The sequence below is a fragment of the Ricinus communis genome, chromosome 1 (assembly GCF_019578655.1).
Source record: "Ricinus communis isolate WT05 ecotype wild-type chromosome 1, ASM1957865v1, whole genome shotgun sequence".
NCBI lineage: Eukaryota > Viridiplantae > Streptophyta > Magnoliopsida > Malpighiales > Euphorbiaceae > Ricinus > Ricinus communis.
In genome coordinates, this window is record NC_063256.1 from 133030 (window position 1) to 151496 (window position 18467).

The 18467-nt window shown below is 34.2% G+C and overlaps 3 protein-coding genes across 4 annotated transcripts; all 3 read right to left on the reverse strand.

Annotated features, from left to right (window-relative positions):
- Positions 1-1230: 1230 nt before the first annotated feature.
- Positions 1231-6818, reverse strand: LOC8266675 (UMP-CMP kinase 3). Of its 2 annotated transcripts, XM_002526464.4 has the most exons (11): positions 6679-6815; positions 6534-6584; positions 6209-6274; positions 5795-5846; positions 4994-5111; positions 4128-4284; positions 3210-3290; positions 2988-3095; positions 2768-2839; positions 1913-1968; positions 1231-1674 (listed from the first exon to the last, which is right to left on the reverse strand). In XM_002526464.4, the coding sequence occupies exons 3-10, from the start codon at positions 6239-6241 to the stop codon at positions 1957-1959; spliced, it is 633 nt and encodes a 210-aa protein (XP_002526510.1). In that variant the 5' UTR covers positions 6242-6274; positions 6534-6584; positions 6679-6815; the 3' UTR covers positions 1231-1674; positions 1913-1956. The 2 variants fall into 2 exon arrangements, with proteins under 2 accessions (XP_002526510.1, XP_025014427.1); XM_025158659.2 differs by lacking the exons at positions 1231-1674; positions 1913-1968 and having other exon boundaries at positions 2723-2839; positions 6679-6818.
- An 835-nt stretch (positions 6819-7653) lies between these two features.
- On the reverse strand, positions 7654-13559 carry LOC8266674 (GTP-binding protein 4). The gene is made up of 14 exons (XM_002526463.4): positions 13392-13559; positions 13091-13227; positions 12799-12919; positions 12626-12690; positions 12398-12511; positions 12071-12145; positions 11430-11468; positions 11288-11359; positions 10070-10183; positions 9607-9678; positions 9457-9493; positions 9231-9343; positions 8740-8946; positions 7654-8342 (listed from the first exon to the last, which is right to left on the reverse strand). Exons 1-14 carry the CDS (start codon positions 13474-13476, stop codon positions 8262-8264), a joined length of 1332 nt encoding a protein of 443 aa, XP_002526509.2. The 5' UTR covers positions 13477-13559; the 3' UTR covers positions 7654-8261.
- Positions 13560-13960: 401 nt separating this feature from the next.
- LOC8266673 (phragmoplastin DRP1E) lies at positions 13961-18130 on the reverse strand. Its single transcript, XM_002526462.4, has 15 exons — positions 17426-18130; positions 17212-17275; positions 17014-17121; positions 16808-16909; positions 16646-16696; positions 16490-16551; positions 16288-16378; positions 16119-16183; positions 15809-16003; positions 15599-15718; positions 15456-15526; positions 15079-15304; positions 14893-14943; positions 14410-14790; positions 13961-14272 (listed from the first exon to the last, which is right to left on the reverse strand). Exons 1-15 carry the CDS (start codon positions 17564-17566, stop codon positions 14144-14146), a joined length of 1857 nt encoding a protein of 618 aa, XP_002526508.1. The 5' UTR covers positions 17567-18130; the 3' UTR covers positions 13961-14143.
- Between the last annotated feature and the right edge of the window lie 337 nt (positions 18131-18467).

Sequence of the window (18467 nt, forward strand, 5' to 3'; positions counted from 1 at the left end):
TTTTTGGTGATATGACTTTAGAATAATTTTTATTTTATATATATTTGTAGAAGCCTTTATTCTTTATTTTCGTTTGTAAATCTTAAAATTTTTCATTTTGGTTTGTAAAAAAATATTATGAAAGTAATGGTGATCTTTATTTATAATGAAAAACATCATAGACTAATAGAAATTTAGTAATTCGAATCTTTAATTTTTAGTTTAGTAATCCAAATCCTTAAATTTCAATTCATGAACTCTAATATTGTATTGCATTATAAAATTCTATGATGAATAAATTTGTCATTTTATTATTACGTGTCTTTTATTTTTTATTTTATTTAATATATCAGTAAATATAATATACAACATGCTAAAAGTAGTATTTTATTATTTTTTTAATAAATTTAATATTTAGTTATTAATTTTAAAAACTTAACTAATCGGTTATTGATAATTTTTTTTTGGGTCCAAAGCAGGAAACCCCAACACAATTGGTACGTAATTGCCAAAATTGGAGTCTATTGCATCAACAATCTGAAGCGCAGAAAGGAGCATCTCCGGCGCACCGGATGATGTGCAGACCGTTAAAGTCAGAAGTGGATAAGTGTGTGCAGAGACACATTGATAAATGAAATGCGACTGTTTCTTCAGTAGTGAAGGTTGGATCACCAAACAGGACGCTATCGTCTTCAATGCGCCATCAAAATAATTAATGGTTGATGCATATGTACATTAATTTTTGCAAACATAAATAATTAATCCTTTGCATGCAAAAGATAAGATTAGAAATGGGAATTAAATAAAAGAGCTTTGTTGTGTTAGAATTAATATTCATCAAAATAATGCCCACAATTTAAATAAATATATATGTCTTTTAGGTATTAAAAAAAAAAAAAAAACTGAAACCCACAAATAATGTTATCTGTTACAATTAATACACCCAACTAACGGAATCCTATGGATACAAAGAAGCTATCTCATTAACGCCCATATTTTTATCCCTCTGCTAAATTTGCCAACTCATTTATCAATTAATCCAATTTCATATTTTAAACTTAGCATCTCAAATAGAACAAATTATTGGTATTAAACCAAAAATTACATGCAATTTCGATTTGGGTTTTAAGATAATATTATGAAAATATAAATATAAATTTACAACTTCTTTTCTAATAAGATAAATAATTAATTCTATATAAACAAAGAAGAAGTAAAGTTTTTCTATTTAAAAAAATGACAATTATTATATAATGAAATAAAGTATATATTTTCTATTAAATGTACTATTTAACATAAATCTAGTAAATATAAGAAAACATGGTTTTATTTTTCAAACTAAAAAGGACATAATAATTTAGCGTGGATGGAAAAGTGGAATCAGAGTGGTGGCTGGTGCGTCCGAATGGGACAATATAGATAGATTCTTAAAAGAGCCTCCTCCTCTGTTCCGTTTACTACCCACGCTATCAGTAATAGTGCTCGCCAATGCTAAAGTCCGATAAAGGATTGAAAGAAATAAGAAGAGCTATGCTGATGCTGCCCTGTCCTGCCCTGCCCCGCCCCGCCCCCATTTATTACTTGTGAATATCCTTATTCAGTAACAATAATGAGGAGTTATATACCCCTCCTTTTAACGTAATAAACTATCACCAAACCTGTCCCACAAATGCCCACAACACATACCATCAACACCTGAAAAAGGAAAATAGCTACTGTCAAAAATACCACTAATTAAGCATCATCCCCCACTCAATCAAAATATCAACCTCATTCAACTCTGTTTTCACCATGCCTGACTTTTCATTTTTCATTTTTCCCCATTTGTTCCAAATTTAAACAACCCGGTCATTGTATTTGCTTATATTTGTATAGCCTTAATTCACAAAGGAAGAAATCAGTTTTATTCGAGTATGCCTGGCAACACAATTACCTTACTAGATATTGGATTCAGTATCACTGGGACAGTTGCAACACCTAAACAGAGTCCTGCAAATACCACAAACAGATCAGGGACAGTGCACAGTTGAGATTATCCACAACTGTATAACTTGTAGAAGTAACTGTAAATAAAGGTATTTGCATATGATATATGGTTTTGAAATTCTTTTTGGCCTTTCGACATTCCCAAACTTATCTGATATGCACATACAACCTAATTCAATATGCAATGCACAGGAAAGTTAAATAGTTATAGGAAAGTTTCCTGAATTACATGTTTCTGCAATATTCAGAAAAACCTACTGAAAGAGATGCAGTATGTGACTATATATGACTGTTCTTCTGGCTATTGCCCATTACAGTCACTATAGACAAGGTCCCAATAATACCTGAATTGGTTCTAAAATCAATCATATTTGCATAAAGTAGCTATCTTCAACGTACTATTATTTCCATCTGGTGTTACATACACAAAGTAAAACTCATTTCTGCTCAGAACAAGTAAGACTGCATTCGGGACCCAAGCAATCCATATCAGCTATATGTTCACCATAGATTGCACTGACTAAAGCTAAAGCAATAAATTCTCATGTGAAGTCATTTTTGACATACAGGCAGTAAACAAACTCATAGCAAGCATTCACTAGAATAAAAAAAGTACAAGGTCAATGGTCAAGTCAATTAGTTAGAATGCACCTCATTCAATAGACTAAAGAAACAAATTGTGATTGTGATTCAATTCAAATATCACCTAATTTATTAACAAATAATGGTGAATTTCTTTTCCAAATTTCACTTTCTTTTCATTATGGAAATCCTACATGATTATAAAACTATGGCTCTTTACCTTCTCATCTTTTTGAGCAAAAATGGCTTTAACATCCTCAAAGACCTCCTCAATTGATTTAGCAGCATCAATCTGCAGTGAGGAGAACAAAACTAAAGGTTAATAAATGAAAAAGATTTGCTTTAACATCCTCAAAGACCTCCTCAATTGATTTAGCAGCATCAATCTAGATGAATTATAGATTAAAAATATATGAATACAAGCATTAAATATAAATTACCTTCCGAACTTTCCCCTTGGATTCATAGTACTCCACCACTGGGATACTAGACTCTAGAAAAACTTTAAACCGCTTCCTTATTGTCTCAATGTTATCATCTACTCTTCCCTTCTCATAACGAAAAAGCAACAACATAAAAAATAAAAAATGTCCAAGAAAAATTAGTGTTTGCATGTGTGCTCATAGACAGACACGAAAACACAGTGGTCTCATTCATCTAACCTGGTTCCTACTCAAAAGACGTCTCTCCATCTCTTCTTCAGAACAATCAAAGAACAAAACAAACTCTGGCACAATTTTGGTCTGCATAAGAACCATTAAATCAGAAGTCAACAACGTGACCCTGAAAAATATAGAATTTTTCTTTATGATGAAATAAAACAATGAACACTAAAAAAATAGGAGCTCTAATCCAACTATATAGAATAACAAAGATTATTAGTCCTCTCCCTTCAAGTCCAACACATCATTTTAGCCTACTAAAAAAAAAGTGAGCTAATGAAGAAAAGAATTAAAAAATTCCATTATATCTGCACAAGCTCGTTTGCCCCTTTAGATCACACCTCACCTTCAGCTACTAACCAAGAAAAAACCCACCACCAAATTCAAAACCTCTAATAACTCTCTACTGAACTCACAGGGTAAAAGCAAGTGATATTGTATTCAGCTGCTTTGCAAAAAAACTTCCAACTAAATGTACTATGCTAGAAGAGTTACTCCAGACACATACAAGATATGAATATTCAATATATGGGGCTTTTTCGAACTTGATAGATCCACAAGATTTAAAGTAAAAACGTCCTCCAATAAAAGCTTTCCTGTCTATATCAGTTCTCTAGTACCCACGTGGCCTGCCCAAGCCAGCCTGAAGAAATCCAGACTTGGTAATAAACTTTCAAGTTGGAGCCAGCCTGACTGAAATACATACATACATATGTATGCATATTTTTATAATGTTATGTATTAAATATTTTTTTATATACGTAAAAAGATTTTTGGCCTGGCATAGGTAGAGATGTTGAGAGGTAGGTCTGGTTGGGCTGGGCCAGCCATTTGAACTGGTTCACTCCTGCCCTACCTAAAATAGAGCCTGAGGGCATAATAATCAGTATTGAAAAACAGAATTGTTAGAGATCTTACAACAGATTCAAATGCTGCACGGTTTTCCTCATTACGAGGAAAACCATCGATCAGAAATTTGTCGTTGCCACTTTCCTGCATTGCTTTTTGAAGAAGCTTGATTGTTACCTCTGAGGGCACAATCTTACCCTCCTTAATCATATTCTGAATCATGGTTCTGCGACTCACAAGAAACAAGGTGTTTTACTAACGAGAAAATGCTAAAGGGTTGCACAAGTCTGTAATATAATGTGGTACATGCCATGCAAAAAATAGTCGTGAAGATAGGAAGTTGGATCATGAATGAATCAAGCACCAGATAAAATCAAGATATCATTTTCTGAGAACTAACCTCAATAAATGATCCTAATACTGCTTTTATGTTACATAGAAAAGCTAAACTGATATCGTTGATTTGATATATGTGAATTGTTTCCTATCAAGAAAGGCACTGAAACACATTATTAGAAACGCACTGCCATTTATTTTATTCAAAAAGAAAAAGAAAAGCATATTACTTTTCCCAAAATCCTTATAGTCCTTGAATAATTGTATGCTTAAAGAATAGCAGTTTCTACACTCTCTACATTGATAAATTTCACTAGTGTATGAAACTGAGTCATATAAGAAACGATTTTAATGATTAAATACTGATAATGGCGAGATCAGATAAATATCTCCAACATGAAGAGGAGATAAACTGAACTCGGAGTGCGAACTTTAATAGTCAAGGCAGGAAATATTTCTTGCTATTTTTACAGAAACCACAAATAATTGTAATTGTTCGCAAAACAATATCAAGAGCATGAATACTCACAGACACTATAGATCTAACGAAGATTACTTCATTTGAAATGTGTGTAAGTATGCATGAATATATGTCATACCCATTTTCAGAGCCAGATTTGATTTCTGCCCGAAGAAGATCCCCAGCACTGAGATGAGTATAGCCAAAGTGCTCCACAATATTTGCACATTGGGTTCCCTTTCCGCTGCCTGGGCCACCTGTTTAGTCACGATTAAAGAAAATATAAACTACATAGCATACGTTTTCAACAATATATATGATGAAAGAGTTTATCAAGAGGACCCTAGCCATCAGAATGACACTATTCACGTGAACAAATAACGTACAGCCTGAATATGATACACTCTAAGTCCTTTCTAGCCCCTTTACTATGAAATCATGAAGGCATCAATGCACATTGACAATATCTGTTTTTCTATATTAACCCAATTGAAAAACCTTTAAATGGATGTGGAGAAGAACTACTATGATATATGCAGAACTACTATGATATATGCGAGTTAATGCTTGATAACTTAGTATGGTAGAAAGTGCTTCCATCAGACACCATATCTTCAGGTAATCTCTAAAATTTACAGAACCTCGAAAGCTAGTAGACACATTGACTGCTTCTACTGTAGCTTCTTTGACATCTCACACCCTTAGACAGAAAGATTAACAAATTGATTTGGATTCACCCCAAACTGTTTAGTTCAATAATGAAAAAGAATACGCATGGGAATGCAAGACCATTATAATTAGATAAAGAACTACAAAGAAACAATATTAACACAAGCATAGAAGGAACTTTTACATTTACAGACAACAGAGCATTCATACAGGCAGACTCTGCAAATACTTTGAACAGTTCCGCACTAAATTCTTAAAACAAACTGCTCACCCAAAACAAAAACAACTGTAGGCTTCTTCTCTACTACATCTCCATTTTCCTCCTGCAAGCAATTGTACAACTCATCACTTTTCTAATTAATGATAAAAAAAATAATCATCTCAATAAACAGAGAATGTGGCAGACCATTAAAATGCCATCATCTGTTACTGCTTTGCAGAGAAGAAGAATATGGAATGTTTTCCGTTAAATTATGTAGGCCCTTTAACTAATTTCCTATCCTCTTTTATTTGCTTTATTACTTCTGTTGAGTGTGGAAGAGAAAATTCAATTGACTTGAACTAACATTTATTTGGTTACCTCCAACTATATAATAAAAGTTGAAGGCAGTATGTAAATTATAAAGAGCATAAGGATTGAGAAGAGGAATTGACTCAAATGGGTTAAGTAGCATGGTAAAGTTACCTTTCTTGCAACACCAACAACAGAAGTTTCCATGAATATCAATTAACTAACTTTTCCAAAAATTATCTGAGAAACAAAAACAGAATAATAACAATAACAAGTCAGGGCAGAAAGGGAGGATTGTGCATTAGCTAGAAGAAGTAATTAAACAAAGGCTATGATGATAGTAAGGAATTAAAGCGATGATCCATGAAAAGCAGTAAGACATTGTGAGTAAAGAGCGTGGCATCAGTATAATTGAGAATGGAAAAGGCATAATGAATTAGAAGAGGATGAAATGCAAATGAGTTGCCATGCAAATCGAAATTCCAAAAGAATGAAGAACCTGAGATCTGGTGATTGCTTATTGATCGATCCGATACAGAAGGCAACAGATCTGCAAAGGTTAAAAAGAGATCTAATGTGAACCTGAGAGAACACAACACCAAACGAGAAAAAGAGAAGAGAAGGGATGAAATCTTGCATCTTACCTATGGCGACGACAAAAGGGAGGAGAGAATTGGAGGGAAATTTAGAGAGAAGCGAAATGAGGGGCTCCTTACTACCAAATAAAATATAATAAATAGGCGCAACACTTTCTGTGGGACTCTTTCTCCTCTACTTTAGCGCTTTGGTCGGTAGGCCTAATTCTGACATTTCGCCTCCAGTCTTCTTTGCGTAATTTTAACGGCCCAACCTCATGACTCACTTTTAACCTAAATTAAATTGGGTTTTAATTTTATATTACACAATCTTATTTGAGACCGCCTAATTTATTCTATTAATAACTTAAGAATAAGATGTTTTATCTTTGACGATGTAAATATTATATCAGCAAACAGACATTATCATAATAATTTATATATATTAATTTTTGAGACTTAAAATTTTTTTAACACATACAAATTTAAGTTGAAATATAATTTTATAAATTTTTCTGTTAATTTATTGATTAGTAAATTATATTTCTAATTAAACACTGATTCTAATTTTAAGAAATAATATATTAATAATAAATTAAGTTCTTAATTAGATAATATGATTAATCTAAAAATAATATATTAATTATATTTTAATATTATATTAACTAATAAATTCATTTTTAATTAATTAATAATTTTAATTATAAACATATAAATTTAAATATAATATTCAGTAATAAATTAATTATTATAATTTATAATTTTAAAAATAATAATATCAATTATATTGATACTATTAATTTATATAATATTAAAATAAATTTATATATATTATATTAATAAAATTTTAAAATTTTAAAAGAAATTAAAAATATTTAAAAATAATAAATTTACTATATTATCTTTTAAAATATTATAAATTAATATCAAATATTAATAAATTTATTAAATTACATCTATAAATTTAATTTTAAAATAAATAAAAATTGTGCAACACACCTTAAGCAACTAATATATTTAATTTTATTGATAGCATAAAACATATATATTAATTTAGTATTTATTATATATTAAAAGCGAAGTTCACATTATAAATACATGTTTTCTATACTTCACATTTACCAATTTTAATTGGACAATTTCATTTGATATAATATATTTAATTGAATACAAGAGCTTGTACAAAAGGAATATGTATAGAGCTAATATTATTATGATACTGACGTTGGAATATATTATTATATTCCAATTCTTTATCCAACTTGCCTATCTGTTTCAATGAAGGTTGGATACTTTGTTGGAAGAGCGAGTCATAACAGAACCAAAATATTCATTTCCACCATTTGTCATAACAGAACCATTCCTCTAGAATAGACAATGGACGACAACCCAAAGCATCTGCTTCTTGTTGCAGGTTTGACATTTGTACTCATCCCACTTCCCGCTCCTTCTTCTGTCAACATTCTTTGGCTGGTTGATATAGATTTTGAGTGCTCAGAACGAACTAAAAGTGTAAGATTTTTTTTTTTTTTTTAACCGCTGAACCTGGATGATTTTAGCCATCTCCATATGTATTGCAGACTACACAGCTGGCTCCTCCCATTACCAACTTGTTATCCTCGACTCCAGACTTGGTACAATTATGCATGAAATCATGGATTATCGTCTTTGCTCGCCATACTTTTGATCCTCTCCATCTGACCAACCAGTAGATTTTGCACTCTACCTTTTAGCTGCAGGTAGCATTCATATCTGATATTAGTTGTTGCCACACAATCATAGACAACCCTCTATTTACTTGAATTTCAACTCCATATGTTGGCAACACCGACCAATCATCTTCATATACTAGGAACACCAAATATCTATGCCATGCTTGGGAATACGTCAGAAAAAAAAAAAAAAAACATAATAAACAAGTAATCAAACGATTCTTATTGCAGAATGGATATTGACCGTTCTAGAAATTCGCAATATTCCTAATGCGTGATCTACTATACACCTGGGGCCATGATGAGGTTTTTAAGGCCTATGTTACCTATGCCAGACCAAGAAGAGACACTCGTTCAAAAATCCAAAGTGGAAACCAGAAATGCCAGATAATGGAAAAAGATAGATGGAATGAATTACCTCATTTAGCCCTTCTCCACTCTTTATTGACACTCGGATTGCCCCATTGGGTCCCACTTTATGATATCTTACCATTTCAAAATGATCGTTATTGTTATCCTTTGCATTAAAAATCATCGAAGACTCTTGCAAGAGATCACATTTAGACACAACATCAAGCCAGAGATGATCACTGAACCTCTCTTTAATCTCTTTGTATATCACAAACTGCAAATGCAACAAGCAGCAAAAAATACAAAATAACTCCTCCACAGAGAAATACTAATAGAAAAACCAACTTATTTTGCAGCAAATGATTAAATATTTATTAACAGGAGCAACACTTCCTAATACTGGAATAACTAGAAAAATTTAAAAAACTGTTGGGAGACTAAATATCTCACTCATACAATTTACATGGGGAGTCTTAAACTATTCTTCTACTCTCACAATTTTAAAGTGACTTGTGAAAAGTTTAAAAAGTTCGAATTCTACTTTATATCATTTGATACCTGATCAGAAGCTGAGGTTCCACATTCTCCAGTGAGATCATGAACATAGAGAATTGCTGTAGGCAAATGTGTAAGGACAGCAAGCGTTAATTTTTCCAGATTGTTCCTGTCTTCTGCAGGTTGAAACAAGATGTGAACACAAAATTGAGAGAACTCCTGCGACTTAGTAAAGTAAATACATGGACTATGAAAACTATAGACAGACAAAAATGTCCTAAGGTGTTACCATCACATCTCTTCAGTAGTCCAGGGGTGTCAGTCACCTGCAGTTAGTTTCAGTACATTTTAACAAATTAGAAAAAGAAAGCTGATTGCCAACAAATAACCACTTAAAAAGAAAACTAAAAAAGAAAGAAAAATGAAAAGATACATTAACCTGAAAATGCTGGAAGTCAAAAGCAATATGACCCATTAGAATTCCTCTAGTTGTAAAAGGGTAGTTGCAAACCTGACTCCAAAATGTGGAGGAAAAAGTAAGGAGAACAGCTATTAACATCAAGACAAATAAAAAGTTCTATATAAATTCTATCCAGCAGTTCATTCAAGTAGATTGTCCATAATATATCTTCAATAGTCTAGTTGATAGTATGAAAAACAAAAGAAATCCACATGCCTGTCATGTCTCCAGGCATAAATATTGAAAGGAGAAATAACCTCACATACTTAGAAGTGTTAATGTTGGCCATAAGCCCACAAGTGAATAAAAATTAAGCATTTCATCTGATTTAGATTCTCAATGAACATGAACTATAATTATCCTTTCAGAATGATCAATATCCAATTGGATCTACATCCAAACCCACAGAGAACAAATCAAATAACTACAGTTCCGTGCAAACCTCAGGCTTCCCTGTTGAGAGTATACGAACCAAGGATGACTTTCCCACATTAGGAGCTCCAACGAGACAGAGAGTCGGTGTTTCCAAATTAACTACTGGCATAGCCCGCAAAGTCTGCCAAATTAAATATCAAGGTGTCCAATTACATACTACAATTTAACACAATCAGATTATGGGTCACCGCCAGAGCAAACACCAATAATTGAAACAACATAGCAGGAGCAACTAAAAGTACAAACAATATACAAACGCTACAGGAGCAACAAGCAGAGTAACCAGAAATTAATGTTTGTAAAAGCATAATTTATCAATCCTAAAACTCATAATAATGGATATGCCAATTGAAGGCTAGGTAGCGAAGAATTGCTTCATATCATCATTAGGATGAGGCAAGGAACAATTTTTTTTTTTTTTTCAAAATAGAAGTCTTCATGCCTGATGAACTTTCATAATAGTACATCCAATTTTCTTGCCCTGTGCTGCAGCTCATTGAATTATTTTTCCTGACATACATGTATTTGATATGACCCTTCAATCATGCACAACTCGTCTAAAATTACCAAGATACATATATCCTTGACCTCCAGCTCATTCCAGCCATTCGCTCAAAGAAACAAGCACCCAAAACTAAATTCATTTTAAAATTCGACATAAAACGATTCAACCATGGTAAATCTCACATTATTCCTTTTTACTTTTTGGGATTATATTTCCATAAATCCCCTTAAAAGCAACTACAGTCACCTAGACCTATCATTAAGTGCAATTGGACCCCGACTAGTTACCTAGGCCTATCATCAAGTAGATACTCCCTTTAACTGCAACTGGATTTCAACCAGTTACCTTGGCTTATCACATGTATACCTAGACTTACTCTTAATACAGTCCTCTGCTAAGTCAAAACTCCAGTCTTAAAATATGAATCTAGGATCTATCAGCCACTGGGCCAACTTCAACTCTAATACCATGTAGAAGCTCCATGGGCCTTCGATGTAGTGAGTTATCATATCAATAACCATAAAAGTGGAGTTGGAATCTGATCTTGCACAAAACCAATTGGCTTGTGCTACAACTCAATTTTCTCCACTTATCACTTTATTTCTTTGTACTTTTCCCATGTGGGAGTATATTCTCCAACAAAATTGAGATCATAAAATATTTCTTAAAAAGAAGAAACTCATATAAAAAGCAAAATCATTAGTGTAAAAGAAGAAGTACCTTGGCAATGTTCAATAAATCATCAACTGCCTTTCCTTCACATTTAAATATTTCCTCAAGCTTTTCACGACCCTGCAGATATAAACAGACATTGTTGTCATGGGTACTACGAGAAGACTGCAACAAACAAACAAAAACCGACCTCATTCAGCCGTTCCTCAGCTTCTCGTTTTGTCAAAGACTGCCCAGAATCAAATCCTCCAGTTAGTTAAAACGTAAAACATTTTGTCTACAGGTCAGGAATAATTCAAAATGTAACAGTTACCTATCCTTGAAACACACAAAATCACCATGTCCAGCCTGTGGAAATGTTATGAAAGAAACTTGATACTTGATCAAGTAAACAAGTTTTATCTAAAGTGAAACAAGCAGCTAGCAAAGACAACGTATGCAAGACTACAAAGACGAGCCTTTTTTACTATGTATAATGATCATGTGGAGTATGAGTAAGTGTTATTAACCAGCTTGCTGGAGGCAGCATTGGACAATTAGAATCACATTGATGTCATTCTTATGAGATTGATAGAAATAATTTGCTTCTTGGTTTCTTTTTACGGAGCCACTTTTTTGCTATTCTATCTACACTGAAAATCTTACCTCTTTATTACTAGTAATTAAGGAAAAATTGGAAAAGTTATGCAAGAAACTCAAGCAAGTAACATCCCAAGGAAGGAGATTTCAGTTTATGTTTTCCAAACCTTAAAGCAAGGAAAAGTAGCATCTCCATGAAAACTAGCACTCCATAAATCAAAAAGTATTTCTGATTTCCAAGACAAGACTAACCTTAGCACAAACAGAAGCATGTTCCTTCCCAATAGAGACTACCTTCTTTCTCAGAGCATCTACTTTTCTCAACACCTGTCAAACCTTAGCTGAATCCTCAATTGGCAAAAAGGAGATACAAAATTCAGCAGGAAAAATAACGAAGTTCTATTTTTGCCCACATAAGTATAACCTTCCACTTCAAAGGCATTTTATAGGGAATATGAAACTAATTCAATAAAGCATCACTTTCATGAGAGTAAGAGACATTCTACTCTATATTTAGTGGAAGTCAGTCTGCCTAGTATGTGGAGAACGAGAAGCATCTAAAACGTTGTATTAGATTACCTCTTCATAATTTCCATCTCCAAGGGTCAACTCAATAAGTGACTGTTCATAAGGATGTAGATATTTTCTTTTAGGAAAGTTTTCCAAATATTCTCTTAATGGAACTGCCAATTCCTGAAAAAGGAAATAGTTCAGTCTTAGATGGCAGCTTTTTACCAGTAGCAGATGATAAAAGTTGATTTTATAGAAAAAGAAGATAACAAGAGATAGGAAAGAACAAGATGCTACCTTCATTAGTGCATCAAGTTGCTTTGCACCTCTATTTCTCTCTCGTTTGGCAATGTTAGCAATGCCTATGAAATGATGAATAAATAATAAAAACAAAAATTGGTAGCAGAAGAAGCCAAAGTAAAATGTATTGTGTGAAAATAGAATAAGAATTGAAGTCCCAGAGAAATCACCTTTTGTGGGTGAGACCCTTTTGGCCTTCCTTAATGCAGAATAAAGAATATCAACAGATGGCATCACCATAGGCAGCTTTTGAAATGCACCAAGGTTTTGAAGATTCCCTGGTGATTTATCCTGAAAGAATCCAGGCGCCGAATATAAATAAATAATAATAATTATTATTACTAGAAGAAGAAGAAGAAGAAGAAGAAGAAGAAGAATGTAGCAGAAGTAAAAAAAAAAAAAAATTAAGAGAAGGAAACACAAATAATAATGTGAACTGTTGAAGCATGAAGCAGCAAGTACCGTGGTATAACTGCGTGTTGGTTTAGTTTGGTGGATAGGTACATAGCTTGCATTCACAATTTCATAGGTGATAGTCTGCGTATGTCTAGAAAAGCACAAGTTTGGACATTGTGATACTCTTGCGTTCATATACAGACCTGCAATTTGGGAAACCAGCTATCAGAATTGTCAAAACTCCCCAGCAGAACATACCAAAACTGGATTGGAAATCATCTCCGGAAATTTCAATTATTAAAACAATAACCAATAAAAACTTGAGTTGTTTGAAAGCAGGTCAAAATGTGAGAGAGGGAATGAGCACCTTGACAAAAGTTAGAGCTTCTGAATAGAAATTTGTTGGCGGAAGGAATATGCCGAAGCTGCAATAAACTTAAGGATCCATTCATTTCTCTCTCTCTCTCTCTCTCTCTCTCTGTGTGTCTCTCTTTAAGAAGACGACAGCAATTTTAGTACAAACGGGTTGAGGTTTTGCCTGTTCCTGTTCTCGTTATCGGGGTTTATCTATCAAATCAACTGGGTTGTACTTCTCCGAGTGAATAAGTAAGCCCGTAGATATTTTAGTCAGGGCTAGTGTTACGGGCCTAATATCATATATCAGTTGGCAATAGCCCAGCCTTTTTCCTCTCAAGGGAACAATAAATTTGCCTCAACATTTTTTGTTTTTAATTATCATTATTGTTCCTTTTTTTCTTTTGCTGCTGCAGAGTCTACACTGTAGCTGAACGTGAGTGCATATAATTAGGCAACCCATATTCATTTCCGATCCGAGCAAATAGTTTGCTTTCTCCATACCAAGAGAATATTACAGCTCGTCCGACGGCTAAAACAGGAGGAAAACTAATAAAATAATAAGAACCTCACACACCGCACTAAACTATTTAATAATATTCAATAAAATATAATACACCGACCCATCCAATCCGACTACAAACGACAAGCCGTCCAACATCCAACAGCCAATCAAACAACAACAGGCATCAAACAATGTGAAAGAAAGCAAAAGATGTGGATGTTAACCTATTGGATTTATATATATACATATCTCATAACTAACTATCGAGCCCATGATACAGAATCAATCTCGTCCCTCGCTGACTTATATAGTTCAAGCCTTTTTGCACACTGCTGTCTTCTCTCCATCAATGCTGGGTCTTCATCTAACAACTGCGCAAGCTGCTTCGCCTGCAACATTATCAAAGATTAATCAACCATCACATGAAACCAGGTAAGATACATTATTATGAGCGCTGGTAAAAGGATCTGATCTGTCTAGGTCCCTGGCAAAATAACCTTTGGAGAAAGAGATCCACGAAGAATACCTCTCTTTTCCCTATTTGAGTATAGAAGTAATTTAGCAATGATTGTTTGGCCTCTCTGACTTGGCAATAGACGACAGCCTTTGGAATTGTGTTCTTCAGCGTCTCAGAGACCATGCCAATGTAAGAAGACACATTTGATCCAATCCTCCTGAAATGTCCCTCTGTATACCGGTCTACATTTGACGATGCTGGACCTGCACCTGGATTTCCTCCTTTCTCCATTTCCTGAGGAAGCCTTCTAAAGAATTCCACTGTCAGATATGAAGATTCCATGTCCACCAACCGAAGAACTGTCTTCTTGCTATCCTCGCGGAACCTTTCTAACGCTTCATTTGCTGCAGCAGCTATTTCAGCTTGCAAAGTAGGAAAACGCTTCAATTCCTGTATTATTACGAAAATTTAATGATCTATCCTCCTTTCAGAACGACATAAAGGTCAATGGTTGAAGAAAAACAAAATTCAAGGTAAAGTTTCAAACTTTACCTGTGTTTCTCCTATAGACTTTCTCACAAGCTCTTTTAATACAAAGTGAACCTAATCACAATGTTAAAGTCAGCAGAAGAACATAAGGTGAACTTTAAATCTTGATATATGCCAACAACTTTGAGAAAAAAATCAAAGACACAAAAGGATTGCAGAAAAAAGATACAAACAAATTGGACCCCTTACAGCATCCACGGAAGCTTCAGCTGGCCCCCTAAAATAATTCAATGATCCCTCAATGAGACGCCTGTAGCCCTGCTCAGGGGCAATCAGATGTGGCTGATAACCATCTGCCTCAGAAACCACTCTCCTCACATTCTGAAGAGAAAGATGCCGATCAAATGGAAGCTTCCTTAATGCAGCAGGAAGCTGATTGTCAAAGACTCCATAAATTCGATCGCCTCCGGGTCGTCTAAGATAGAAGTCAAGATAACGTCAGAAGATTACATTATTTTGCTCAAGAAGATGTCAGGTGACCCATCCATCCATTTCTGAAAATTTACAGATAAATACTACAGTCCAAAGGTACAGATGGAGCAGGACAAACAACTAATAGTACTTACCCTCCGTCCAAGTGCTCTTTGAATATCCGGTCAAATGCGCGGCAAAGTTCTAAGATAGTGTACAATTGAGCCTAAAGCATAGTTTGTTAGTCTGATTGAAATGGCAAATCAGAGAAGAATGATAGAAAAGATAAGCTACTGACCCCAGCATCAACAGCAACAGGCCTACCCAGATGGTCCATCTCTGATTCAAGTTCTTCAATGCTTTTGTTTATCAAAGATGCGATACTTGGTATCCGAGCCCTGATTACAGACTCCAAGTGCTGAAACAATGATAATCATCAGACTCATGAGCAACCTTTTCTCCTCCTCTTCAAATCCCATCTGAAAATGCAGCAAATGAAATTCCAAACCTTTGAGAGTAGTTTTGCAAGATATTCTGAACCCATTTTATTGGCTAAATGCCCATAATCAGGACTTGTTGCAAAGTACTCGCGTTCTTTGCGCCTGGCAATAATCATATCAACATTTTTGTTAATATCCGCCTGTGATCGGTTCACAATGCCAACCCAAGGATGTTGCAGCCGATAAGATCTTCCTTCCAGTACCTTAAGCAAGCACAGTAATTAAGTTTAGTTGACTTGTGGTGTTATGAAATTAGCAATGTTAATGGAGACCAAATAACACATCAAAGGAGCACAGTAGTGCGCACACAGAACTTACATCTAATGCATTAGTTCCTTTATCCATCAAATCCAGCTTGGTCAGCACCCCAAATGTCCGTTCACCTGAGAAAGACAAACAAGATTTCAGAAAGACAAACTAAACCAAGCAAACCGAGTGTTTTCATAATGTATAGCTATCATAGTGTAAAAGAGTAGGAGGAGCAAACCTGAAGGATCCACTTCCCTGGCAAGCTTGATAGCATCAGATGTGGCTATATCCTGATTTGCTGGAGATATAGCGAGTATGACACAGTTTTGCTGCAACAATTACAGAGCCATGAATCAGAAATAAAAGAATCCAACAAGTCAAGCATACTATTCATAAGGAAGCGGAAGAAGCAAAAAAAAAGTGCCGGTACATGCGATTACCTTCTCAACATAAGTACGGACCATGGCCTCAATGTCTTGAACGATACTCTCTGGCTGTCCCTCTGAAGAACATTATACATTAAATTGAGTCAAAAATTGATATAAAACATAAAAGAGAGTTGAATTGAAAAAAGGGCAGCTAAGTGAAAAACATACCGACAGCAACTTTTGTCAAACCGGGTAAATCAATCAAGGTTAAGTTAACAACTGCAAAAAGAAGAAAATATTTTCAACCTAGGAATAAAAAGAGCCAAAAGATGAAGAAAAATATAATTGAAGTGATCACGTATGAACGTAAATGCGTAAGAAAAAAGCTACCATTTGGAGAGTAGATGCTGAGATGAATAGGAACAGGAGAAATCTGTTTGGATTTGCCAGTCATTCTATCAGTTTCATCTTGAATTTCCTTGCGAACGGCAGCTGCACATCATTTTTATTTATTTAAATCAGTCAAAAGAAGAAGAAGAAGAAGAGTAAAAGAAAGGAAATAATAATAAGTTAGAGAAACATGAAGAGGAACACACAGAAATCAGTGAAACGTCTCTTAGGAAGATGAAGGAACTCGGCATACTCTTGGGAACCATCGTCAGTCTTGTGAAGTTGCAATACCAAAGGTCTTCTGGTCACAATCCCTGCAAACCAGTGATATGAATTATCTGCCGATTTTCTATAATACACATATTCAATGTACAATCAGCAGAAAGGAAACAAATAAAATTTACCTGATCCTCTTGGAAGAAAATCCCGGCCTACTATGCTCTCCAACACAGAAGATTTTCCTGAACTCTGCTCTCAATAATAAAAATAAATAAATAAATATTTGATACATTTTATAAATAAAAAGAAGAGAATATATCCGTGTCCCTAAATTAACGGAGATCAGTCATCTAGAAAAGAAATCTTAATCGAGAAGAAAAAAAGAAGAAGAGAGAGAACCTGTCCACCAACGACGGCAACAGAGGGAAGAGCTTCCCAGAGAGAAGAGAAAGAATTATCACCACCTCCGTAGTCACCGAGGACAGTACAAGCTCTCTGTATCCTATTGACCAAACCTATCAAGCTCTCCATCGTCGTCATCTTAAAAAAGCTACTGCTTAACAAACTTGATAAAAAAGAAAAAAAGAAACAAACTACTTTTCCAAACCCTAAAATATGATTAACAACAGAACAAGTAGCTGTAGCTGGGCTTCAAAACGAAGCTATATGATTATTTGAGAGAAAACAGGAAATTGAAATTTGTAGGGAAGGAGTTGGCAGTGGTGGTATATTGTAAAAACGTCAAGGGCGGTAGAAGATAAAAGGGATCTTTATTATTATTATTAAGAACTGTTATCAATTGGGAAGGGTCTGAAGTTTTTGAATTTTGAATCTTGAAAAGACAAAGGTCTGTGGAGTGGACCCCCCAATCACACGATAAGAAAAAGAAAATGGCCGTTTTTTCCTTTTTCTTTTTTTTTTTTTTTTAATTTTCCAACAATACAGAGTCACTGCAGTAAATCCTGTTTTCCCTAAGCTTTCATTTTATTTACTTAATTCTTTTGCATAGTTTGACTCTTCTTTTCTTTTTCAAGCAAAAATAATATATTATTTAAGTGGAGCAGAAGCAGAGACGGACATTTCGTCCGTTATTTGTGGTCCAACTTCGGCTGCCATTTCTTTTATTAACTTAGAAAAGAAAAAGATTAATTTATTTATATTAACACCTCTTCCAGAGTCAGACCATTCGCCTTTTTTAACTCTTTAGGTCCGTTGCTACACAAGACACAAATTAGAATCAATTCACCAACAAATCTTCTTTATTTCCTAAAATAGAAACTGATAAAGCATTATTTTTCTTGAATTATTCCAAAAACAAGAACCAAAGGTTAGCCTCTTCTCAAGTTGGAAAGTTAAAAAATGTGATCTAGTACTAGGTTTAATCCAGAGTATTAGGTTAACATAGGACTAACAATCCCGCCGTCACTCTGACTGGCTATCC